Source organism: Agelaius phoeniceus, chromosome 2 (assembly GCF_051311805.1).
Source record: "Agelaius phoeniceus isolate bAgePho1 chromosome 2, bAgePho1.hap1, whole genome shotgun sequence".
NCBI lineage: Eukaryota > Metazoa > Chordata > Aves > Passeriformes > Icteridae > Agelaius > Agelaius phoeniceus.
The window spans coordinates 96,051,102-96,076,788 of record NC_135266.1 but is presented as its reverse complement, the minus strand read 5'-3'; the positions used below and the strand labels follow the sequence as shown (position 1 = coordinate 96,076,788).

Sequence of the window (25,687 nt, the reverse complement as noted above, 5' to 3'; positions counted from 1 at the left end):
GTGTCCATGCTTGCTTGCTATGCTGGCAAAAGCTGCAACAGAGCAGCCTCCAGTCCAACACCAATGCTCTCAATATGCCTGTAACTAGCCCCAGAAATAACCGAGAAAAACACTACCAGCAAATCACCTTTGCATCTACTACACTTCTGTCTACTGCAGAACTCCCAGAAAACACTGTGAATGTTGAAAAATTTAAAAGCAATGCCAGGATCATGAAATCTGTTGGGGCATACAGCTGGACAGAATGCTCTTCTTCATTCACTAACTTTATGATTTCATGAGTGATTTTGGTATGATCTCTATTAAGAGTTCACAATTTAGCTGGGTAAGGTGATATACTTTGGTAGATTTATTATAATAAACATTGACATTGACATAAGGATCCTAGCTTCCTTACTACTGGAAAAAGGTCATAATTTGCACAAGCTTTTAATTCCATGGAATAGAAAACTACTGAATATGACTCACAGAAGTAAGTTTCAAAACCTGTTGCATGATCACCTACACATGTCTTCAATCACCACCTTCCAGAAACCTAAAAGAACATAGTCCTCTGGTCCAGAACTGGTCAACAGATCAATAGGAAGTGGTACAAGAAACATCATTTTCCAACAATATAACACCTTGCACAGTCTTAATCACTAGCAGCATCAAACAGCAATATTAATCCACCAAAAATTTAACATTTTACACAGTAGCCTGCATCCAGGAATCCATGATGAGTATAAAGTGCCTTTTAAAGGAGGGAATGTGTATTTGCCACCCTCATTCATCTTGACTCATTTTGATTTGGTTAAACTCAGAAGATCCCTGAGTTATGCATTAAAACAGGCTTTTTGACTAAATTACAAATAAATAGATAGTAAAATCATTGTCACTGAAGGTAATTGTTAAACTTGCTTGAAAGCTTTAAAAACACCACAAAAAGTCAGTAGCTGTAAAAGACAAAAACTCAAGCCATAAAAATTGAGAAGATTGCCACCAAGAACTCTGTGGCTACATCAAATTTTCAACTGTAATGATCTGAGAAACAAAAGAATTTGGGCTCTGAATTAAATATAGTGGATGTTCCGCATTTGTCTTGCTCTTCTGGCTTCTAATCTAAGCTGCCTGGCTCTCTCTTTAGCAGCTAGTTCTGCTGCTTGTTTCTCTTCTCTCTTTCTTCTCAGCCAGCTGTGGAGAGAGAAAGAGGACCAGAAGTACTGGCAGTTGTAATTTCAAGCTTTACATTATCCATTCAAAAGAGATTTGTCCCCCACTTAACTGTAGCCCACCATGTCTTGTAGGGTGAAGTTGGGTGTCATGGCTGAGACAGTCTAAAAGCCTGCCATACCCAAACACAGGAAGCACTACCTTCCCACCCCAATTCCCCTCCTTCTGTACCCACCTTTACCTCCCCCCTTTTGTTAAACTGGATTAGCTTTATGCTCAATTCATGGACTGAATCAACCCAAGGTTGCTCCAGAATTGGCAACAAGGGTTAGAGGAGGAGATCCCTTTTTTAGCAGAAGTAATTCACTCTTTTCAGCTCAGGTTCTGACAAATAATTTCACAGCAGTGAACAAACATCATCAAGGAACTGATGTATTTTTTTTAGGGTGTAAGTTTGAAAGGGCATATTCATATGAAAAAAAATCCCTCCAAAACAATGAGGATTTCAGTAGCAAAGATGCACCATAAGATAGCTATAGTTTGAGATGATAGACTACAAAAGTTTCAAATGTGGTCTCTTAGGAATGACCCTACTCACTCTCTAAAAGCTCTGTCACAATCCTCTGGGCTTGGATAAAAGGCCACTTCTTCAGTTTGGCGTCTCAAGACTTCTATCCGTCTTTCTCTCACATATTGCTGGTGCTTTTTTTTAAGCCATAAACTGTAGGCTTCTTCTGGATCCCTGTGCACCTCCTAATTAATAAAAAAGACATGTATACACAAGGGTTATCAGTAAATAACCTTTATAATAATCTTAATAATTTCATTATAATAGGGTTTTTTTGTATTCTGCTGGCATCTCCCCTCCATGAAACACACTTTATAAACACACTAGAGCATATGCTAATCTGGCATAGAATGTATACAGAAGTAAGCATTCAAAGCACCATGTTAAAAAAAGTGAATTTAGATTTTCCTTTAGAACAGCATCTGAATCTCTGAGTTTTGATTGGGTCATGTGCATTAACTGCTTACTAACAAGTTCTGATGGCAAGAAACACACTCCAAGTAGTCTTCTTGCTGCTTGCTCACTCAGGGCTCAATCAAGGCTTCTCCTGGTATATGGGAGCATCACTGTATCCCCTGTGATTTTATAGTTAAATTCATGTGTGCTGCTTCTACACTGCAAGCCACTCTGCTAAGTAGATCAATAAAAACCTGCAGGTCTACCTCTTCACTGAAAACAATGTAACAAGAACATTTCCCATTGCTGTAAATTTTCATACACTTAGCTAAGAAGGCAGATTTAGAATTTGGCTTTCCTATTTAACAAGAGCACTATAGATCCCAGTTCCAGATTAGGGAGACCTTACTTTGATCCTCAGCTCTTCCAGCCGCTTTGCACGACGAATTCGCTTTTCTTGTTGTACCTGTTCTTTCTTCTTTTGTAACCAAGCTTTAAAAACTATTTCGTTCTGTCTTTTCCTCATTTCTTCTAGTTCTTTGTTCTTTTCTTCTTCCTTAGGTGGAAGGAAAACTGAATAAACTTCATTTTTAAGAGAATGATCTTAATCTGCAAAGACTGTTGCAGGCAATAAATAAGCCATTTGAATTGCATGAGACACACACTAAAATACAGATGAAACAAGAATACTCAAAAACTGCATCACAGCTGATACAACATTTGGGAAGAAGTTGCTTGGAGCACTTTTGCTTGTGATATATTCAGACACTTTCAGTCTAGTCCTTTTTGTGATTACCTCCGTTTCCATGACACCTCTTGACTCACAGACATTCAAATAGCATCAGGCAAAAACTCTTAAAATTAAGTCTGCCCAATATCTCTAGTTAGCTTAGAATCACTTTAAATGGATACATTTAAAAAAAAAATGCACCTCTCCGGCTTGATGGACCACTGAACCCTAAAGGATATATAGCAACACATGGATTGCAGGCACTACCTTATTTATAAGGACCTTTTTTGGACATGAAGTTGCAATGTATTTACTTAAGGAGTATAAATAGCTTCAGGCTTTTTTCAAGTGTACAAAATTATATTTACAAAATTGAGAAAAGTTTCTTTTACTTATGAATTACATTTTAGCTAAGGATAAGTATCTACAAGGAAGAGAAAAAGTTTCAATTAATGCTTCAGAAAGCTGATTAGGACATTTTTTACCAGGATTTACTCTCTTTGACACAAAAGCTATAATCCCAACTCATTTCAATACTTCAAGAAATCTAATCTTGCAAATAGATGATGTTCCTCCCACCTACATACAAGTTTGGAGGCTACTTATGTACTCCAAACTTACCTACATATAAGGAGGTCGATTACGGCGTCATTGATGATTTTAAGGATTTGGTGGTTTTTACGAAGGTTGAGGGCCATTGGTTATTTCTGTATGTGGATATGAGGATGATGAGGATGGATAGGGCAAATGATCCTAAGTAGGCTTTGATTAGGCCTGAGTGGAACGTAGTGGCGGTTTTGGTTGCTGTTAGTTGTAGGTTGGCGAGTCCTTCTGGGCCTAATATTTTGTATCAGGATAGGTCGATTAGATGGGAGGCAATGTTTTGTCCTCCTTTGAGGAAGTTGGTTATGCTTAGGCAATGAACTAGGGGGTTAAAATATCCTAGGGAAGTTGAAAAGTTTGAGGAGGATATAAGGTACATACAAGTTTGGAGGATACTTATATCCTCCAAACTTACCACTTCTAATTTACTGGAATGAAGGAAATGCCACCAAAATGAAGCAGATAGATTCTAGTAAAGTCAAGAAATGTTTAATGTCTGTGAAATCCATCACAGAATGGAAGAATTCCATTCCAGAATGAAGAAATAAGGTAACACATGCTTACTTTTCCGTAAGTCAGCCAACAAAGGAAGAAATTTAGCACACGCTGTTAGGAAAATAACCTTCCTTCCCCTCACTACCCTACATTCTACATTAAATATACAGAGTATGTTTTCAAGAGATCTAGTCTTGTGTGTGCAAAAAAGCCACTTCAATTCCTCATCAGATTTCATTCCCCTCATTACTAAGCTGAGCCTCAGCAACCTTTTCAAATAAAGCAGCCTAGAGCTCTTTCCACAGATAGACAGTAACCTTGGAAGCTACTTAGCCAGCTTAATTAGTACATCATGGCAGAGAAAAATGGCATATGCTTCATGCTCCTTTTATAGAGTAACACACATAGCAAGTTACCTTTTTGTAATTGTATCATTATAATGCAAAAAGAAGAAAAAAACATCAACATTTTTTAACTCTCTGGTAAAGATTTCTGAAATCCTCATTACAGCTATCAGAGGCTGACTCTCTCTTATATTTTTTTTTTCTGTGTAATGAACTGAGAAAGAATTAAAAGGGTTCTTACAGTCTGTCTGCTATGTAAATGTTATATTATGACCTGAGTACTCTCCCATGTGATAATTGCCCAATCCATACTTCTTGAGTACCCAGATGTGCCCCAGCTTTACTGTGGTTAATATAAAATTCCTGCACTGCAGTATAATATGTGCAGATGTGACACCATGTGCTACATTCCATAAACTGTGGGACTGTAAGAGAACCTAGGTAGAGAGAGAGCCAAGAAGCAAAAGCAGCAAGAAAACTGTAACAGAAGAAGGCCCATTTATGAAGGATGTATCAAATAAACACTTCATTTCTCCTCTGAGCAAGGCATGATCCTATGCCACTCTGGGAAAGGAGCTTTGAAAGATTCTATACAAACCCCAGAGAATTATTGTTTTTATTATTGTTGTTGTTATTACTACTACAACTATTATTGCTGCCTCTTTTATCAAGGAAGAATAGTGTAAATACCCTGAGCACATAGTCTTTGTGGAGCAGAGGAACAGGATGGTCATTGTGATTTACTTTTCTCTATGTATTTACCTGTCTCTTCAGTCTTTCTTTCCTCAGTTCTATCTGCCTCCTTAATTCTTTTTGTCTAGGAGTAAGAGTGTAAGTGGAGTTTTTCACAGGTATGTTTGCAGACTCAGTCTTCTGTTTTCCCAGATTTTTTGCACCATTCAAAGCAGAATCTGGCTGCTGCTTAGAGTCAGATGGAGGCATTTCTTTCACTTGAGTGGCAGTGAGTTCTGAAGTCTGTTGAGTTTCAATATCTGTAAAATAAACACTTATTGGGGCCAAAATGCCCTGGCTTTCAATATCACATAAACTTAAGAGTTCAAACTTTCCATCTTTTTCCACTAGAACTTTACCATTTGTCTTCTCCTCATCTGAGCCAGCACGTTCTGAAAGTGATGTGCTTTTCTGTCCCTTGTTAGAAATATTCAGCTGAGACAGCCCATCTGAAACATCTCCTCTTGCAAGGTCAGTTTTACCAACTTCAGCACCTTTTGGACGAAGATCCACCTCATCCACAAATTTTAATTTCCGTTCTCTTTTTTCATCCACAGGAGCCTGATTTTCCAGCTCTTTGTTGGCTTCTTCAATCTTTTCCAAGACGTAACGCTTTATTTCTTCATCCTCTCCCTCATCCAGTTCCTGCTCATTTTCCAGCTTGGATTCCTGGATAGAGCTTTCTCTCTCAGCATCAGATTCATGGTCGTCCTGTTCAATATCTGCCCCAGATTGCAAATACTTTTCATTAGAGTATAATACTTTCACATTTACACCTGCCTCTGAAAGCTGATCTAGATTTTCTTTCATTTCTTCATTGTCTTCCTGAAAGTTGTCTGATGTTTTAAGAGTTTTTGCTTCAACATCCTCTTCCTTTTCTTCAGGATTCTAAAAAAATTAAAATAAACTAGTCTTTTCTCTCAACAGAAGAGTTATCAAAGAAAGAGGAAAGAAACAGTGAGAGAGAAGAGCAGTACAAACTATCTGCATTCTAAACCAGGTTGTCAAATAGTGCACGTCATAACTAACAGCTTTTTTGGCACTAACAAGTCTCTTCATTTTCTTCATGTTCACATTCACACAAAGTTTAACTAACCAGTAAAGTGATTAGTGACAGCATAAAACTGCAATGGGTGTTATACAAACAGTTTACGGAACACAGAAGTACTTCTGAAAAAAAAATTACATTTTCAATGAACACTGAATTTTTTGCTTGACAGATATTAGAACCAAACTAACCAGTTTGCTGAAATGTTTTTCACTATAAATCCAAATAACTTTCCTTGTCAAAATTCAGTTAATGCACCTACACATTTCAAGCAATACTGAATTTGTGCCTATGATTCCAAATATTACTAAATTTTGTCTCCTAAATAACACAACTAGTATTTAACGTATCAAATACCTCTTTTTCACCAGGGTTTTGTTTTTCTTCTTCATCAGTTAGGCATTCCATGTCTTTTTCAAAATCATCCTCATATTCTGCATTTTCTGTTGAATCACCCACATCTCCTTGAGCTTCCTTTTCACTCATTTTGATGATGTGTTAGAGTAATACTACAAAAAGGAGAGGGAATAAAAAATTTTCAAACTGTAGTGACACCCACATCCAACTTGTGAGCAGTATTAATACAAGCATGTTAGATAGTGCCACAGCACCTCAGGACTAAGGATCACCAATGGCTCATAAACATGACTGGTTTCGGCCTTTCCAGCTCTGGCTACTGGAAAAAAGTTTAAGTTAAAGCAATTCAAGGGGATTTAACGTCTCTGACAGAGATTAAACAAGAACTTACGATCTCTTAACAGTTAGCCTTGGGCTTGGACAAAGAGACCACTATTTTATGTTAGCTAGAAGTGCTACAAACTTCTTGCTTGTATTTTACCTTGTTTATATCTTAACTTGTTTAAATCCAGTATAACTTTAAACACTCATTAACCTGTTAATCAGGCTGGATATAATCCTGCTTATGACAAAACTGAAGATGAGCCACTATAAGGACTGAATCTTTTAAAAAATCTTTGTACTGCATAGCACACAGGTGCCACCAGCTCCTGCAGGACTGCTTAATTGCCAGTGCTTGGTGCTTCAGGCTGACTGCCTGCTGCCCCTCAGCTCAGCTCTCTCAGTACAAGGCATCTAAGATGCAAAAGTTTAGAGATACGGACACATTCACAAGCCTAGAGAGCTGATTCTGCTCTGTTTATAGCTTTAGCCCCTCCTCATTCCTTCAATAATTTATTACTTTTTACAAAAGCAGCACAGAAGAATAAAACATCAATTATTCAACATTCCTGTTCTTTTTGTACCATCTGCTGTAGGCTGGAAGGTGCCACTTCTATGTGTCTCTAGGAGGATTAATCTGTGTCATTTTCAATATACCAAATATCATGACTGTTGTGACAGAACAAGGAGTAATGGATACAAATTGAAAGAGGGGAATTTTACGTTAGATATTAGGATGAAATTCTTTGCTGTTTTGGTGGTAAGTCACTGGAACAGGTTTCCCAGGGAAACTGTGGCTGCCCCATTCCTAAAAGTCTTCAAGACCAGGTTGGATGGTGCTTTGAGCAACCTGGTCTAGTAGAAGGTGTCCCTGCCCATGGCAGGAAGGTCACAATTTGATGAGGTCCATTCCAACCTTTAAACATTCTGTGATGATGTGGCAAGACAATATGGGGTGTAAGGGAGAGCTCTGACTCTAGTTTGCCCTAGAACAGCAAGACAGCTCTTGCTGTGTGACCATTCTGCCCTTCCAGACAAGAATCACAGAATCAGAGAATCAACAAGGGTTGCACCTGAACTGTCAAATCCATCTATGCATTTTGTAAAAACCCCTTCATCCAGCAGATGTTGCTTAAATTCTTGCAAGCTTTTGTTTTCAGTTCTGATGAGCATCTCTGAGTTCTCAGTTATTTATTCTTAGGAACACCAGCTCTGCTCCTTAGAACTCAGTATTTCATGCTGGTAAAGAGTGATGTTCTTTTAAACCTCAAAGATTAGTCAAGATTTGGTTTAGAGTGGTAATAAAGCTGGGCATTTGCTGCAAAATTGTTTGTACGGAAACTTTTAAAAGCTCTTTGTTTTTTCTGATCTATATGTTGTTCAAGAAAATCTGTCAGTTTTTTCACTTCTTTTTAGCTACCAATTGCCACTGGAATCGCTCATTCACACTAGATTTCTCAGAATTTAAATTTTAAGAGCTCATTCAGACTGTTGCCTTGGCTTTCCACACTGTATCTATTTCCATCATGTTTTTCCTGCACCACCTCAAATGACACGTAATGATTTTTGCTGGGAGATGCCCCTTCCTTAACAAATATTATTGGTTTGGGTGATGACATACCTGGGATCTTAATGGAGATTACTTTGCTCTAGTGCATATTGAGCACAAAAGAACTATTTCTCTGTGATTTCATTATTATGATAAGCAGATACAAAAGCTGCCCAGATGAATGGTGTCTTTAAAAAAATATGTTCACATCAGTCTGTGGCACTCAATACAAACACATTGAACATGCTGCTTAATTCATTTAGGTGAAGTGTAATAATGGGGAGCAGCATAAAAATCAAATTCTTCTGTTGTAAGATAAAGTAGCCATGGCTGAAGAGAGAACTTCCAATTCAATGACTTGTTTCATAGAATCATAGAATGTTAAGGGGTTGGAATGGACCTTAACATCATCTAGTCCCAACTCCCCCTGCCATGGGCAGGAACACTTCCCACTACACCAGTTTGCTCAAAGCCCCATCCAGCCTGGCCTTGAACACTTTCCATGATGGGGCATCCACCATCTCCCTGGCAATCTGTTCCAGTGTCTCAACACCCTCACAGTAAAGAATTTCTTCCTTTTATTTAACCTAAACTTCCCCTCTTTCAGTCTGTACTCATTTCCCCTTGTCCTGCCACTGCAGTTCGTGACAAGGAGTCCCTCTCCGGCTTCCTATGGGTCCCTTCAGGTACTGGAAGGTTGTAATGAGGTTCCCACACAATCTCCTCTTCTCCAGGCTGAGCAGCCCCAACCTTCCCAGCCTGTCTCCACAGGGGAGGTGCTCCCGTCCTCTTACCAACCTCGTGGCCTCCTCTGGACTTGTTCCAACAGTTCCATATCCTTCTTATGCTATGTCCTTCTGGTGCCTTAGGGACACCAGAAAATCCTGAATCAGCTCCTAATCTATTTTGGATATTATGAAGTAAAGGGATTCAGCATTGAGAGGGACCGAAAGTATTCAGAAAAATCTCAAATCTTCATTTACACCTGCTTCTGCTCTACTTGGGGTATGTCTGTGGAGGGTGTGCGCTGTGACCATTTGTTCTGCACAACTTAGTAACATCTCTACGCGGTTACACTCAGGCACAGTCACAACAAAAGGCGGGACAGAGCGACGGATTTCTGTCTCTTTGTCCTGCACTAAAACATACACGCATACACAGATCCACGAACCCGAACTCCACGCGAGGCAGTGGGGAACGTCCTCACCAGCATTCCCTGCTCCCCTGGGACACGCCGGCGCCGCTGCTCCCGGCCAGGGACGAGGAGCTGCTGCCGCCGCCGGGCGTTGCGGTTGCCGTGGCAGCGGCGGAACCGCACAGCGCCACGGCGGCTCCCGAGGGACAAACACCGCCTCCCGAGCGACAAACGCCGCCTCCCGCTGGGCCCTGGCACCCGCGAGTAGGCCGGGCCGCACCGCCCTGTTGCCATGGAGGCAGGCCTCCCCCCCCCCCCCCCCCCCCGCCCCCGTTTCCTTGTGGCACAATTCCACCTCAAAGGCCTGGAAATTGTGGGGAAGCAGAACGCTGAGGGGAGCGGGGGTACGCACCCCACCAGGAGAAGGGCAGGAGTGCGGCAGGCGGCTCGCCCTGTCCAGCCGAAAGCCCTTCTTTGATGCTGTTAAATTATGCATTCGTCAGGGAGCAGCCTCGGTTTGTGTGTTGTATTATTCATTATGCTCCGGCTGGCAATGAGCAATCGGATCAGCCCAAGAGGCAGCAGTGTCAGGATTTGGGCTTTTGTTAATCAAAGAATCATAGAATTGCTTGGATTGGAATGGAATCTTGAAGCTCCAACCCCAGTGCCATGGGCAAGGACACCTTCCACGAGATCGGCTGCTCAGAGCCCCATCCAACCTGGCCTTGAACACCTCCAGAGTTGGGACATCCACAACTTCTCTGGACAACCTGTTCCAGTGTCTCACGGCTAATGAAGACAGCACTGAATCTCCAGAGACACACCTCTCTGTGTTAACCACACATTGCTCCTTGAACTTGGAAATGAAAAAAAAAAAAAAAACAAAAACAAAAACAAACCAGGAAATGCCCTGAATTAATTCCCATCTGGGGAAAAGAAAAAAAAAAAGGCGAAAAAAACCCACCGTGATTTACCTGTGGAGCCAGGGGGGAGCTGGAGGGAGCTGGCAGGTGCAGTCTCCTCTAGAGAGAACAAAATACCCCACAGGTAGTGGATGCTGTGCCCCTGAGACCAGCAGGACCCTAAAGAGCTGTGTGACCACCAGACTCCCCACAGAGCACACACAGAGCTCCCTGCAAAGGCGAGCAGCTGTCAGCAGCCGTTCAGGGTGATAAAGTTCATTCAGCATCACAAGATGCTTCTTTTCCCAGCACTGAATTTTGGGGAATGACCCTACTCAGCCTTCCTACCAGCTGGGGCTGCAGTAGCATAGACCCCTCTGGGGAGAAAGAGGGAGAGAGAGAGAGGGAGAGTGTTTGCCTCACTGGCGGCACTGACTGTGGTGCCAATCACACTGTCATGGCCACACACCTCAGAGGGCAGCACCTCCCCTGTACTAAAGGGTTAATGCTAATGAAAGAAAATACAGGCAGAAAAACAGCCACAAAGCCAGAGTTTTGATAACTCTCAGAGTAACTCAAGTAGGGTCCCCCTTTCGCTCAAAGTCAAACGGGACAGAAAAGCTGAACCCCTTCAAGGTGGGGTTCACAAGTTCTCTGAAGGCATTTGTCATCATAGGCCATGTTCAATAGGAGGAGGCAGGACTCCATGACGACAGGGCTTCTGCTAATTTTACACCATACAGTGAAAAAGAAAACCAGGTTTTGACACTGGTTCTAGTGGGCTGGAAGGGCTCCCTTACACTTACCAGAGATGATGCTGTTAGCTGCTTGGCAATGGTTCCTGTTGTACTGGGCAAAACTTCAACCAGTGACCCCACCCAGGGAATGCAGTTATCCCACCCTTGAAGGCAATATGCTGAATTTCAGACTTTCCACATTTCATTTTGACAAGTTCATAGCAGTCTAAAATACAGAGAACTGGGTACAATACCAAGGCTTTCTGCTCTGCTTTTATTGTAAGACTTATCCTTCATCTTAAAAGCCAGTGCTATCCTTTTAATTCACAAGAGATGCTTTATGCAACTAATTACAAATCAGCATGATTAAGACAAGGATTAGACCCTATTGTTGGGATGCCAAGCTGTGATATTTGATAATATTAACTTAATGATTTAAGGTCAATCAAAATTGATCTATGCAGTCATTAACCCACATGTCATTAAATGTTGGGTTTCAGATGTTCCCGTGTGTGAGGAAGCTGCAGAGCATGGTTATGAAAAATGCAACAAAAACAGCAGTAAAGCAGTGCAGGGCTCCAAGGACAGATCCCAGCATACTGGCTGCTGTTTTCCTTGTCACTAATGCATCAGACACTATGTTCAGGGAACAGATTCATGGACAGTGAGTGTGTTTCACACAGAAAAGCTGAATAACATCTCCAGAGCAGCATTAAGCAAGTGCTTTAACACCTTTTTTAGGTAGTGTAGGAAACACTGTCAGTTGACACTGTCAAAAGCTACTGGGAGCAGGGTTCAAAGCATCCAGTCTCCTGCCCCTTCCATAGTCAAAGTCCCTCTTTCCTTCCCAGTGCTTGGCTATAATCACACCAATAGAGAAGAAAACACAACCACTTCCACACAGAGCCCTTCCCTTTCCCTGAGAGCACTGCCAGAGCAGCAGACTGTGTCACACATGCACACAGCCACATCAGGGGTTTAAGTGCAACCCTGCCTTGCCTTGGCAGGCTCTCACAACCACTGCTAGCCCAGGGGGACAGCAGTGGGTGCTGCTCCTGGAACAGCAGCCTCTGGCAGCTCTTACTATTCCTGCCTTTTAGGACAGAACAAGCCCAGCACCCAGTCCCTCACTGTAGCAGTGATCCCAGGAACTACATCTCATCCTACCAGCATCACAGCAATCCCAGTGCAGGACAGAGATTCAGTTGAAACACTCACCTCCAGCAGCCCCCAGCATCAACTGGAACAAAGAAACAGCCCCAACACCCCAGGCAGACAGCCGCGTGTAGTGTTTATCTTATCTCTGCCAAACAGCACTGCGTGCTCTATCTCCAGCAAAGAAATTCTGCTCCTTCATAGCAGCTGTGTGCCCCTTTCAGCTCTCTCAGCTGTCCACGATGTGGCAGGATGTGATGGGAGGAGCAAGGATTGCCACAGCTCACGTGGACTTGCTTCACTTGCAGGAGAGAGCAGCCTTTCACCAGCACCAGATGAGAAACACTTGAACCCACCCTAAGCATAATGCTATACCTGAATGACCTACTACTTATATTCTTGACATATGCAAGCAGATATTTTAATCCCCGACTCTGTCAAGAAACTCATCCCTCCACAGCTGACTCCTCTATTCACCCAGGGAAGGCAGATGAATGAAATTCAGAACAGACCTGACATGCCAACAGTCCTATCCTTCAGCAATAAAGCTCTGAAGGAAGCATGTGTAAGAAAGCCTCCCCTCCCCCTCTCCTCCCCAGAACACCCCTTTTTGTTTTTGGTGTTATGCACAGGGCTTGTTGGGCTACTTACCCACACACTGTGCCCTCCACCCTGTACTATGAGGTACAAGCCACATCCAAGGCAGGGTGTGCCAGGATGGGGAGCTTACAGCATTTCTCCTTTAAGGCCTCAATTTTGACACTAGGTCCACGTAAGTAGAAAGGTCCTCCTGCATGGAAACCCTACACCTGCTTTCCTGTACTGTCACCCCCAGTTAGACTGGAGCATCCTGACCAGGGCTACCCTGCATTGGTGAGTGATGATCTCCTTTCTGCAGACCAGTCTGCACTGGAATTAGAGTGGTGCTTACGGACTGCTCAGCATTAAGAATCCCCAAAACAAGACGCTTGCATGGAGTTATGCAAACCTACACAAGCCAGCCATCAATTATCAGCTTCTTGAAGCATTGCTTCTTTTTGTATGTTTTGTTTTAGATTGTTTTTCTTTTTATTACAAAGATGCTCAGAATAACCTGCAGCAGCAGTGCGATGGATCACCAGGGAATCAAAATAGAAAAAAAACCATCTTTCACACAGGATAGCTCAGAGTATTTTTATTTAACAAAAATAGCTGTTTAATTAGAAACCAACAACATCCACATGGTTACAGGTTTTCCTAGGCATCACTGTTAACTCTGCATACAGCTCCAATCAGGCTCTATAGTCACCTCATCACCAAAGCAACAGCAGAGCTCAGAACCTGAATGACATCCAGGTGTGGCTTCCATACCTTGTGGGCCTGAGGACACACAGCGTAAGAAGCCTTTCTATTGTAGTTGCCACAGTTTCATTACTTTGGTACAAAAATCACTGATATTGGTATAAGACATTAGTTAATTTGTGACTTGCTTTTAAAACAACTGTGCTGTTCCCCATCAAAGATTTAACCTGTGTAGGAAAAGTATGATTAAAATTGAGCTGCTCCTTTTGGTCACTTGATAGGAGTGCTGTGTACCCATTCCCCCTGCTTTGTTCCAACTGCCATCAGACCAAGGAACTCAAAGGACAGACTATCCCGTCCCAGGACAGCTCATCAGCTAGCATTTCATGGCTTCAGATTTGATTTTTTTAAAAACAAAAAACCACAGAGAAAGGAATATATACATGGGTGGCTTCAAGTTTCCATTTCAGGATAAGGCAGTTAAGTTTACATGTGTAAGTGCCAGTGCAGCTGAGCCCCTCTTTAGGGGGCTGTTTCAAGAGGCAGTGTGCAGAAAGAAAAAGTTTTTGGAGAGTGGGCTCCCCTGAGCAGCTGGCCTGGAAGGGCTCCCTGGATCCCAGGCAGCACATGCCAAACACATTAATCATGCACCTTGTGTAGTAAAGGCTGAGGCTCACAGAAAGTGATGGGAAGTGTCCCAGCCAGGGGGAAAACACCTTCCCAACCCCAATACTGTGAAATCTCCTTGGCACTAAAAGCAGGTGATGAACCAAAGCTGCTTCTTCAGCTGAAAGAAGAAAGGAGCTCTAACGAACACACAGAGAGAAGGCATGGAGGGAAAGGCTGCATTGCACCTTCTCCCTTGCCAGCTCTCCTGTACACTGAACTCACCACAGAAACAAGCACACTCCATAGGCATTTGTTGCTGTTCTGCTCATGCTGCCTGAGTACCCAGGTGCCCAAGCCCAGGTACAATTCTCTGCAACTCCTCCTCAGTGTTGAGGCAATAAATTATTTTAAAAAAACTATATGAGGCAAGTCCCAGATTGCTTAAACTGGACAAGAAAAAGAATTGCCCACTCTAAACATTCATTGTTCTGCTCATGTGGAAAGAAGAGGTAGAACTAGTGGACAGAGACCCACCAGAAGCATAAAGGCATTTTAAAATAACAGTGGAAAAATTACAGACCATAAATCATCATTTTCCAAAGCCTCAGGCAATCATTCTGCTAACTACCATAATTGAAGGTATCAATTTAATCACCACAGCCACAATTCTCTAAGGGCACAAAGAATAACTTAAAATCCTGTGAGTTACCTTCCTTCTCAGTGTATGCTAACATACACCATCCCTGAAACAGTCCAGCCCATGGGTTGTGAGGCAATGACTCCTGTAATCACAGGAACCTGCAGCCCTAAGGGACAAAGGCAAAGTTATCCAGGGGTCCCATGGATTAGCATTTTGCCTATTTCAACTCCCTCTTAGTTTCCCTCCAGTTACAGTCCTTCCTGGGTGCAGGCCTTTGTGGAACAAATAGTGCTGCTAATAGCCCATCCACCAGTGCCACAAATTGCCCTAGGACACATGTTTTTGGGGAAGAACCATGATCAGCTAAGGTAAACCTCTGGCAGCAGGGATGACAGACAGGAACAGAAAAACAGTACAAGCTCCTCTAGGAAGCATGTGCGTATGCAGAAATGTAAGTGTACCAGTCCTCAAAACAGAGCATCCAGCATCACAGGGCAGCTTTATTGAGAGCCACACTGCCAGAGCACAGTCCTCAGGCCACCTCCTATCCCAGGTCTGGGGCTCTCCACAGAGAGGTCTGTTAGTGTGCCCTCATTTCTGCCCTGTAGCAGCACCTCATGACAGAGAGCAGCAGTTGACCAGACAATCACAAAACTGTCTGCAGATGGACAGTGTTAGACTAAAACCTCCCAAGGTTCTCATTCTTTGAGAAAACTTACTGTTCTTTGCTGCACGTCCCATACATGCAACAGAAGAACAAGAGGCATTTTAGAAAGAAGATATTTGTTCTTACTTACGTAAGAGCTAATATATTTACCTTCTAAAATGTGCTACTAATATAGTATAAATATGGATCATATACCATTAAGGTGATTGCCTTGGGAAGAAAAGGCAGAGATTAAAACCAGACCTATATCTTCATATGTAGTCACCAAGAGTCTTTGCTTAGTGCACTACTGGCTTTCAGGAGATCTGCTTTGCACCTGCTCTTGTCTTCTGTAAGATCCCACAATACTGCAGATGCCACTGACCAAGAACACCAGTGAGATGGCCGCAAAGTAAGAGGCATAAATCATGAACTGCAGAGAAGAGGAAAAGAAAAGAAAAAGAAGTGGTTAAACCAAGCAGTTTCCAGATTCATAGGAATGTTAATAAAATAAATGAGTTCCCTTCCATTCTAAAATATCAGGATTCAGTAGGTATTTCTCTGTCAAATCCTTGACCCAGAAACAGGTAGCTGAGAAGCTTTACAGCTTGGTTTATCTTCCTCCCTTCCCCACCTCCCATCAATAAAGTTAAGAACATCTATCATACCTGGGTGAAGATGTCCAAGCCAAGCCCACTGGCATCCACAACAATCACAGTGAGCAGAGTCTGAAGTGCTAAGGCAATGAAAGTATTGACCCCAAACACCAGGGCATACCGCTCCACACTGAGATTTGTAGCAATCTGGAACCTGGTAAGAAAGGGATGACCAGAAACATAAGGGAAAAAGCAGAGGAATGCATAAATGGCAGGAACGTTTCTGGACAGAACAACTTTGCAACTTGAGGAGCTACATTGATTGGTTTCATATTTTCCACAGCTAAATTACCTTGCACAGATAGTGTCCTTTTCTAAATAGGATCACAATGGACTAACTTAATAGCTAGAAGAGACCCACAGACACGTGCAACCCCCCTTTTTAAAAGCAAACAAACAACCCAACACACCACTAAGGGAGCTGTGTGGGTTTCAGTGTCACTGAAGCAGCCCAGCTGTCTGATGTAAAGGGTCTGGTCACGTGGAGAAGATGCAACACACTCTGACCGCAGAGAGCAGCTGGCTGAATCTCAAAGCTTCAGTCTGTTGCTGTGTGGTCCATAACCTTCTGCATCCTTCTAACCAGAACTCCCTTTGCAGTTGCCAGTTTCAGCATCACCCCTCTCCTTGTGCTTGAGCTGTCTTGCAGTGATTTTGTGGTTCAAAACCAGCTAAGCTTTCCTCCCCAAAGTGACAAATAACATTGAAGTAGTTTTCCTACAGATTAGGGGAAGTTGATGCTTCAATCCAGGCAAAGCATTGTCCTTTCTTCATCTGTTAACACTTCACTCCAGCCACGTTTATGAAAAACATCTCCCTAGCAATCAGCACTATCTAATATTTAGAAGTATTCACTTCAGTGTCACAAGACTTTTAAGCTTGGGCACACTGCCAGCCAAATATATCTCCATGCCTCAGTTTCCAACCTGAATTGCAACACAAACCCTTGCAACAGACTCTTGTTCCACAGGAAAGGCACCGCTTTCATACCAGCTGTAACCTTGAGAGCAGTTTACGTTACAGAGATACTCACGTTGCTATTGTGATTAGCATCATGTAGATAATTCTGAAGATGACATAGGATGCATAGCACACCCAGATGTTATGAACAGTGTCCATGACATACACAGCAGCAGCAATAAGAAGAGAGAACAGGGCAAGTGCCACTTCACCCCACATTGCCCAGGATGTTTTTATGTGACCCACAACAACGACTGCAACCGCTCCTGTGAGGGGAAAGAAAGCATAAATCTTAGTAATTACAGTTGGAGCAATTTGGAGATGGTGCACTGGGAGCTCTATAGCCCCTAACAGCCAAACATGAATGAAGTGGAGGACACAGGTGGGAACACCTCAGCAGCTCTCCTTCCTGACCCCTCCCTCACCTGGAACACTGCTGTAAACTCCTATTTACTCTTACAGAAACAGGACAAAAATACATAGGTCAATGCTGACTGCCTCTAAAGCCTCCTCTCTGGCGCCAGAAGCATGACAGCCCCAGGCCTCAGACCACTGCCACTCACTCCTCTGTGCTTGACTGTGGCAGTGCTGTCAATAATTGGGTAATTTCTGTTGAGAAATCCAAACCCTGGTTCTCAAAAGCACTCACCGAATTATTTACTGGTGCTTTAGCAGAGGATAGGAGGGAGAAAGGCACTACTCACTTTAATGCACAGCTGTTAGAGCTCTCTCCCAGGAAGCAGAAGAACCTACACCTACTGTCATCTCCACACTGGGCTGTAAGATTAAGACTGAGGAGTCCAAATCCACATCTCCTGGAATGCAGGCTAATCACAGGTTATAATCATGCACTATTGATTGTGCAAGAACAATCCTTTACCACCCAGACAGGTTTGTAACTCTGGCTGGATTTTGTGAAGAGGGGATGGGGATAAAAGACAAATCAGAGGATGGGAAAGTACGTGGTATTTTGTACAATTCAATGAGCAGACAAAGTGTGTTTCATGCACTATCATAGCTGCAACTACTGAGAAGTCTAAATACATATTACATTAATAGAAAATTCCAATTCCAAGTAGGCCTTGTTCTGCAAATAAGCCAAATAGCAACCAACAGCATAATGGCGGTACACAGCAAACCAGACAAACAGCATACTGAAAAAGGGAGGTTTACAGGACATTTCTGAAAAACAGGATTGTGTTTAGCAGTAGACCACTGCACAAAAGTGCTACAGTGCATTATCTAAGCTCTTTGTAGCCCTTAGCTGGCATGCTGTCTTAGAAAACCTTCAAGCACACCAAGATTCCTTATGCACCACTAGTTTGCACAAGACTGCAATCCTGTCAGACCATACATCAATCTTGCAGACTGGTGAAGAACAGCACTATGCCAAGGGAAAGGATTTATTTTCCCCCACTAAAGTCTGACTAACATCTTGTTCTTTGGAAGTCTGGGTCCTCCAGTAGCAAAACTCTGAAATGCAAAAAGAAGCTCAGTCCTGGTGCATTCTTCCTACTGTCTCAGCAATTCTGAAATTTGAGAACAGACATGAGGATCTCATGGCAATTCACAAAATCATATTCTCCTTATGTGCCAAGGTTGTATCAGCCTGACATCTAATTAAGACATTCAGTCTCTGTCCTTCAATGAGACACATTCAGCTGATCAGTGGTTTCACAACCCAACCCGATAAAGGATTGCCACACTCCAAAGAAGGCGCAGGGATGCAACCTAACAGTCAGCTGATCTCCCTAGAAGGAATACTAATTCTCTTTCCCAGGACAGGGAGCCGCCAGCTACGTGAGTCACCATGCCAACTTAAACCCCTCTGCAGGGCACTGACTGCAACAGCACCTTATGAAAAGTTGCTAACGTTGCTCCTAACTGAGCACAGAATGATTAAGAGCAATGAAAATGGCAAATCAGATCTAGGACACAGCAGGAGAGATTTCTAATACAGGGGGAAGAGTGAACAGCATGTTCTTCTGTAAGTCTGATGCCTCACTGAATTAAGTTGAGTGCAATTCAGATTACCCATCTTCAAAAGGAATGAAACTCAACCCAGGTTTGGTGCAAAGATGGGCACATTGTGTTCTTGTAGAATTAAGGAAGAGAACAAAGAGCTTAACTTTACCAAAGAACAGCTAGAAAAACCTGATTTGTCTGGCCCAGAGCAAAGATTTTGTGCTAAAATACAACCCTGGCATGACATCAGAGATAAATAAACAGCTCATTAATAAATTCAAACTGGAAATCAGAAATTAGAGCATTTGCACTAGTGCCTAGGAAGTCAGGTCACTGTATGCTCATTCTTAACGGGTGCTAGGACTTCAAGTCCTGTCACACACTTCAAGCTTTTAGTTGTGACCATAAATTCATTAAACTTTGCTTCTTTCAAGCAATTAATCTCTATGAACTGGAAGGATTCTGTCATTTGAGCAGTTCAGGCTAATTTGCCTGAAAACATCACCCAAAATGATTCAACTATTTATAAAAATGATACTTGACAAAAAAAATCAAAATGGGAAACTAAAAACTTCAGTCTTATGAGTTTAGGTCCATTGTTTACAGGCGTTTTTAAAATGGACCTTGTTATCAAAGATGTTCATTATAAGGTTTGAAGAATACCCTTCCCCCCCTTTTTTATTTTTTAAATTGTGCTGCTATTAGGCCACATTATGGGTCTTCTTTTCCTTGATACCAATTATTCTTCTACTGGGACAAAGGTAGGATGGTAGAGGAAGCCAATCCAAACAAGAAGAACCATAGGCTCATGCTAGAGTGGAGAAACAGTGTATGACAGCAAGGTATTTAAGGGCAGATTTAGTACACAAAGGACTGAATAGACAAAGTCATCAAGTTGCCAACAGTTTCAAACCCAACTAACAATGGGTTGTGGACCAGCTTTTAGAACTATAAACCAGCCACAGCTTCCTACTGAACTTCAAGAAGGGGCTGAGCACACCCAAGGAAGCACTAATAATTTGTGTTTATTATTTAACCTTGGTTTCTTTTGCCCCCAAGTAGGTGATGCCCACAGCAGATGATGGAACGACTCCATCAAAGAAAAGGGATGCGCTGCAGCAACATCTAGAAAACCTCTGCAAGGGTATGTTAGTTTTTTTTAAACAGTATTGTCCTAGTTCTGGTAATGAAACAGTATTAAACAACTTCATAAACAAATGCTTGTGTTCACTGACCTACCTGTCCCTTTCAAGTCAACCAACTTCTTTTATCTTAATAGCTTCTGCTCCTAACAGTGCTGAAATGACTAACCATGGCTCATTGCATGCTGGGTGCGTACAGGAAACCTTCATAGGCTCCTGGAGAAAAACCAAATGCACAGGACTCCATGTCTGACTCTGGGGGGCTAAAACAAACATAGACTCTCACTGTCATGGTGACAGTCAAGAGCAGACAGTCAGCCACATGCCTGCAGCCTTGTGCCAAGTATTTCAGAATGATGATTGCCTTGGGAGGTTCCTCTAAACACCTATGTACTGGATTACAAGAATCAGGGCTTCTTCTATGACTAACTCACACTGAGCACCCTACCCGTGCATGTCAGGGAAGACTCACCCCAAATGCCAGGGCTTACCTCTCCTTGCATGCTTGGGGGAATGCATAGCACTTCCAAATCATGCTCTAGTGACCTTGAGGGAAACAAGACATTTCTCACAGCAGAGCAGGAGCTAAGCAGGAAGCTTACCTAGGAGTGTCGAGGCTGCCTCTACAGCACCATTGTAGATGTCTGTGCTGTGAGAAGGCAGCACCATCTCCCACAGGCCCTGAGTGTAGTTGATGACCTGAAAGTAGCCACAGGTGGACAGTGCCCACCACACAGACCAGCAGAGCATGGTCCTGGAGGAGTAGCACTGCAGGAAGTCCTGCCAGAGGTCTTTGAGCACCTTTGCGATGTCTACTTTCTGCTTCTGCATAGATTGGGAGAAAGAAGGGGAGAGAAATGTTAAGTCTTTGTTTATGAACACTTCACACTACTCCACAAAATTGCCCCTTTCGGGTGCTCTGATCACTGGTGAGTGACAATGCCACTCTAGGATACAAACCCCCACACAGTAATGCTTAAAAAGCTTTCTCATCCCACAATCTCTGTGCCAAACAGGGCCATACCCTTAAATGCAGGGGAAGGGTTCAGTCCCAAGCACCTCCCCATCCCTGGCTCTCCCTGACAGACAGCAGGGACCTGCCACGTGTTATGTGAGCAACTGAAGGGTACCACAGAAGAAACACCAGAGAACAGGACACAATATCCACTTTGACAAGGCAGGATTGGAAGCCAGCCATTTACATCATAAAGGCAAAAAGTATCACTGACACTTTTAACTCCTGATTAAAATTCAACCAAATTTTGTAGCACAGGGAACTACATCTGTCCCCAACAGGCATTGTGAGTTTATCAATACTCAAAGAAGCAAGCTCATTGCCATACACTCTACCCCTGTTAAAGCTCACCAGGGCTTCAAGAAGGTGAGAGATGTCACCTGGGGATCTAAAGGGAAAGAGAAGCTACTTCCACCAGACACTGCTGTTGCAAATGGCAGGTCCTGCACATACAAGTGCCCTGACAAATGGCAGGAGATAAAAAAATAAAGCTTTCCACTCCGAATCTTTCTAGAAAGAGCATGCAAGGGGGCAGACCCTTAAAAATAACTGAAAATAGATCAATTCTAGCAACAGGGGATGACATTAATCAAAATTGCTTTTTACATACAGATATTACAGTTCTTACTATCTTTTTACATACAGACTATTACAGTTGCTTTTTACATACAACTACAGTTCTTTACCACTTTATGTCAACAGCAGCAGAGGAAAAGAGCATGTCTTTGTAGACAAAAGTTCCAGACATAGTGTAGACTCTGTAGGGCAAGACCCTTCTGGTCTGAGTAGGAGGAGCAGTTACTTAATGTGAGACTGGGCAGAGTCCCAAGGCCCGCACAGCACCTCAGGCCCCTGCGAACTTGGATTCCCTGCAGGGAAACACACAGCATTGTCACAGGACTGAGCTATTGCACATTGTGCTGTCACATGCCCAGTTTCAGAGTGGTTTCCAGAGAGCAGCAGCAACTTTGAGCTCTTGGCATTATGCCCTTTCCATGGGGGAATCATGCAGTGTGTTCCTGGGAAATACTATTTTCCACGAGCAAAGTAGAACTCATTTCAAAAGGTTTCTACTAAAACTCCAAAAGACCACAGCCTGAAACCTGTCCTGAACTTCCTTTCTTCCACCCCTTCAAGTGTCACTGATTTCTAAGCATCTTTATTAAACACCACACAGTCCCACCGGTGCCTTGCCAATGGTGTAACTCTTGCTCTGCATGTGGATACCATTCCTCCAAAACACAGCAGAACAACTTGGGAAGAAGTGAGCTTGCGGCAATGTGACCTTACACATAACTCCCACACCATTTCACACGAAGCACAAGTTTAGACACAGGAAAACAAGAGAAGGGAATGGTCACACACAGCACAAAAACTGATTTGGCTGCTCAGCCCCAAGCGAGTGTCTGGTAAGGCAGAAAGGCACACCTGCCCTGCTCTGGCAGTGCCTCTTCAGTACAATTATTCCTTCAGCAATCCATGTTTGTGAAATATGGTTGCTGTTACCTCAGCAAGAAGGACAATCATCACACTCCAAGGCTTCTCAGCCTTCAGCACCTGGTGTAAGTGACCTCAGGGGAGTTAGGCAGGTGTACTCTCTCCTTTTCTAAACTTTTCCCCACTACTTTGGTACTACATGTACTCTCACAGGAGAGGAGTGAGGTAAACAAAAGGGATGGATAAGTTATATGTTTATGGCACAGAATTTGTCTTAACAAATACCCTTCAACATGCAAGCATAACTCGGGTAAAAATATCCTTGGTCACACATGATCCTGCTGGATGGGGTAGGATTAAGTCCCTGGAATGTTAATACCTTTAATTCCCAGCTGTAGCTGGACAAGCAGAAAGCAGCCCTGGATGCTGCCTCCCCCAAACCAGCTAACTGTGGCTTACTTGCTAAGAAGTACCCACTGCTGACTAATCCAGCAGCTGAGGTAACCTTCTGGCTTGTCCTCAGAACCAGTACAGCCTCCTTCTGTCTGAGGAGCAAGGCTAACCTCTCCCCAGGGCCTCGAATCCCCCTGCCAGGAATCTTCACATATTTGCATTTCCGGGAGCAATGAGGCCAGCAGGGACCTGCCCAGCAGGCAACTACACACTCACACTGGGCTCCAAAACTGGAGGCTGCTCACCCGTGGTGGGAACCAGCACATCTCTCCACCAAGCAAGAGTCCTTGCACTTGTTTCTGTACAAATGACTTTGCCAAGTTACGCAGCCCACAAAAGCCACAAGTCAGGGCACTGCCTTGGCATTCTCAGAAGCTGTATTAAGCAGATATCATGCAGATGTGCTTCCTGCAATTTCTCACATTCTGCCCTTGTATTACTAATCAATGTCTGCTTCCAAGAGCCTCCAAGAACTACTGCAATTTCCTTCCTAGAGCAGCTTCCTTCCAGGATCATACGATAAACCCCAATTATTACACAGCATATTGCAGCACAACTCACACAACAGTTGGAGTAACAATGCCAAAATCTGAGTACTGAAGAACTGCCCCTTTTCTGCAAGTCACTGGGTGCATCCAGAAGCACACACAGAGTTTGGACATATGTTCAATGTTTACTGTCCCAGAGATGTCCCTTGCTTCTTACCATTGGATGGCAATCTGATGCCCAGAGCATTCAAACTGCAGCCTTGGTGAGACATGAAGAGCAGTTTCAGAAAAACTAAGGAGCAGCCTACTATGCTCAAACAGCAAAAGGATGCCAGTAATAATGCTCCCTGTGCCATAAGTAAGGAAGAGGGATACGTAAAAGGATACTTTTTTGCTCTTATGAGATATGTATATGAGATACTACATCTCTACTGCTACTACATATATTCACGTATGACAACCATGTCAGTATGGCATCTTCTACTCTTGTAAACTCAGGGCACAACTCACCTGTTTCTTTGCTGAATGACCTTGCCCATTTAAGGGAACTTTAGTCTCATCCTCCCAGCCAGGTGCCCTCTGCACGTCGGGATGATCTTGGACAGCAGCTCCATTTTTACAGTCCATGACCTTCATTTCACAACTAAGCCGCTGACTTGAGAGGTGGTGAAAGAAAAGGCTTTTCTGTGGCATGGGCAGGAACCACGCCGTGGCAAAGGCAATGGATATGCTAGTTAAGGAGACAACGTTCAAGCTGAAGAGGGACCATCCCGCCACTGACACAAGGACCTGCCCAGACACCGAGCCCACTGTGTAGCCCACCAGGGTGGCACTTCGGCAGTAGCTGGTGACCTGCTGGTACAGGTTGATATCGACGACACTGTAGATGTAGGAATAATAGGCGATGTCGGTGGCAGTCCCCATCCCGTAGAAGAACTCAAGGAGCTGGAAGGCCCACAGCCGCTGGGCGTACAGCAGCATGAACCAGGTGACGATGAGGCTCAGGCCCTGCAGCAGGACCACAGGCTTGTACCGCAGATAGTCCGTGGCCAGGAACACGGGGAGGAGCAGCGCCAGGTAGGAGTAAGTCCACACCGGGTAAATCTCGTTGAACACCTGCGGGAGGGAAAAGACAGCGGTAACCGCCAGCACTCCCGTACTGCGAACAAAGCACAGACATGCAGCACACAGACAGAGATACACCCCGCGGGGGGGGGAAAGCCCCCCGGGGACGCGGTACCTGGGTCTCGGAGAGGTTTTTGTGCGGCCCCAGCAGGTACCGGGTGAGGAAGGGCTCCGACGGACGCACGCTGCAGAAAAAGCCGTAGGCGCAGAGCAGCGCTGTGGGCAGCGCCCAGCAGCAGGCGCTGCCGCTGGCAGCCCGGGTGGAGCGCCGCGCCGCCCGTCCCCCGTGCGAGTCCTCCATGCCGGGCCAGGCCGGAGGCGCTCCGGGGGCCAGAGGCGCTCCCGGGGCGGAGGCGCCGGCGCTGGTGGCGGGCGCGTCCCGGTCACCTCCCGAAACGAGGTTCCGGCTACGGCCCGCGGCGCTGTGCCCCACGCTGATTGGCCAGTGTACGGGGGGCGGGGCCACTCACCGCGCTCGGATTGGTCACTCCGCCCCGTGGGCGGGGCCAGCAGTCGCGCGCGGGAGGGGCGGGGCGGGGCAGGGTCGGGGTTCTCGAGGGCCGCTCGCCCGCTGGGCTCCGCCTGCCCCCGTTCGTCCGGGGCAGGTGCGAGCCTGCTTTGGAAACCTGCTCCCACCGAGAGAGATCCCTGCCGCCTGTGCCGGTCTTGCTCCGGCTTTCCAGGCCCGGGCGCGTCCGGCCGCTGACCGCTGCCGCTTTCTTCCCTTTCGCGAGATAAGAGCTTGAATGGCTTTTGTGGTTTAATAAAGCAGCACCTTGTTGTTCAACTAGAAGAAATAAAATATTGCATTTGAAGTCATTATCTAAAGTTTTGCCCAGTAATACTGTTCCTAGAGCTTTGCCAATCCTCTGAACTATTTGCTGTTTTTCTGTTAAATCTCTTCTTTTCTATCTATTTGATTTGCCTTTCCTTTTTCTCCACTCCCTTGATCTCCACGACATTGCTACCACTCTAGGGCTTCCTGTTTTATACCTACAGTTTGTTCTTCAAACTGGCTGAAGCCAGAGAGAATTCACACCAGGGGT

At 44.1% G+C, this 25,687-nt stretch overlaps 2 protein-coding genes across 3 annotated transcripts; both read right to left on the bottom strand.

The window, feature by feature from the left end:
* Positions 1 to 326: 326 nt before the first annotated feature.
* CCDC181 (coiled-coil domain containing 181) lies at positions 327 to 9,629 on the bottom strand. The gene is given in 8 exon segments (XM_077174317.1): positions 327 to 1,054; positions 1,056 to 1,173; positions 1,751 to 1,905; positions 2,526 to 2,672; positions 5,051 to 5,280; positions 5,380 to 5,908; positions 6,426 to 6,577; positions 9,467 to 9,629. Coding segments are annotated over 7 exon segments (1,353 nt in total). The 5' UTR covers positions 6,555 to 6,577; positions 9,467 to 9,629; the 3' UTR covers positions 327 to 1,009.
* Positions 9,630 to 13,383: 3,754 nt separating this feature from the next.
* SLC19A2 (solute carrier family 19 member 2) lies at positions 13,384 to 25,062 on the bottom strand. 2 transcript variants are annotated; one of them, XM_054655110.2, is made up of 6 exons: positions 24,757 to 25,062; positions 24,027 to 24,632; positions 20,726 to 20,948; positions 17,090 to 17,282; positions 16,069 to 16,210; positions 13,384 to 15,833 (listed from the first exon to the last, which is right to left on the bottom strand). In XM_054655110.2, exons 1-6 carry the CDS (start codon positions 24,940 to 24,942, stop codon positions 15,708 to 15,710), a joined length of 1,476 nt encoding a protein of 491 aa, XP_054511085.1. In that variant the 5' UTR covers positions 24,943 to 25,062; the 3' UTR covers positions 13,384 to 15,707. The 2 variants fall into 2 exon arrangements, with proteins under 2 accessions (XP_054511085.1, XP_077030431.1); XM_077174316.1 differs by having other exon boundaries at positions 20,726 to 21,004; positions 24,047 to 24,632.
* Between the last annotated feature and the right edge of the window lie 625 nt (positions 25,063 to 25,687).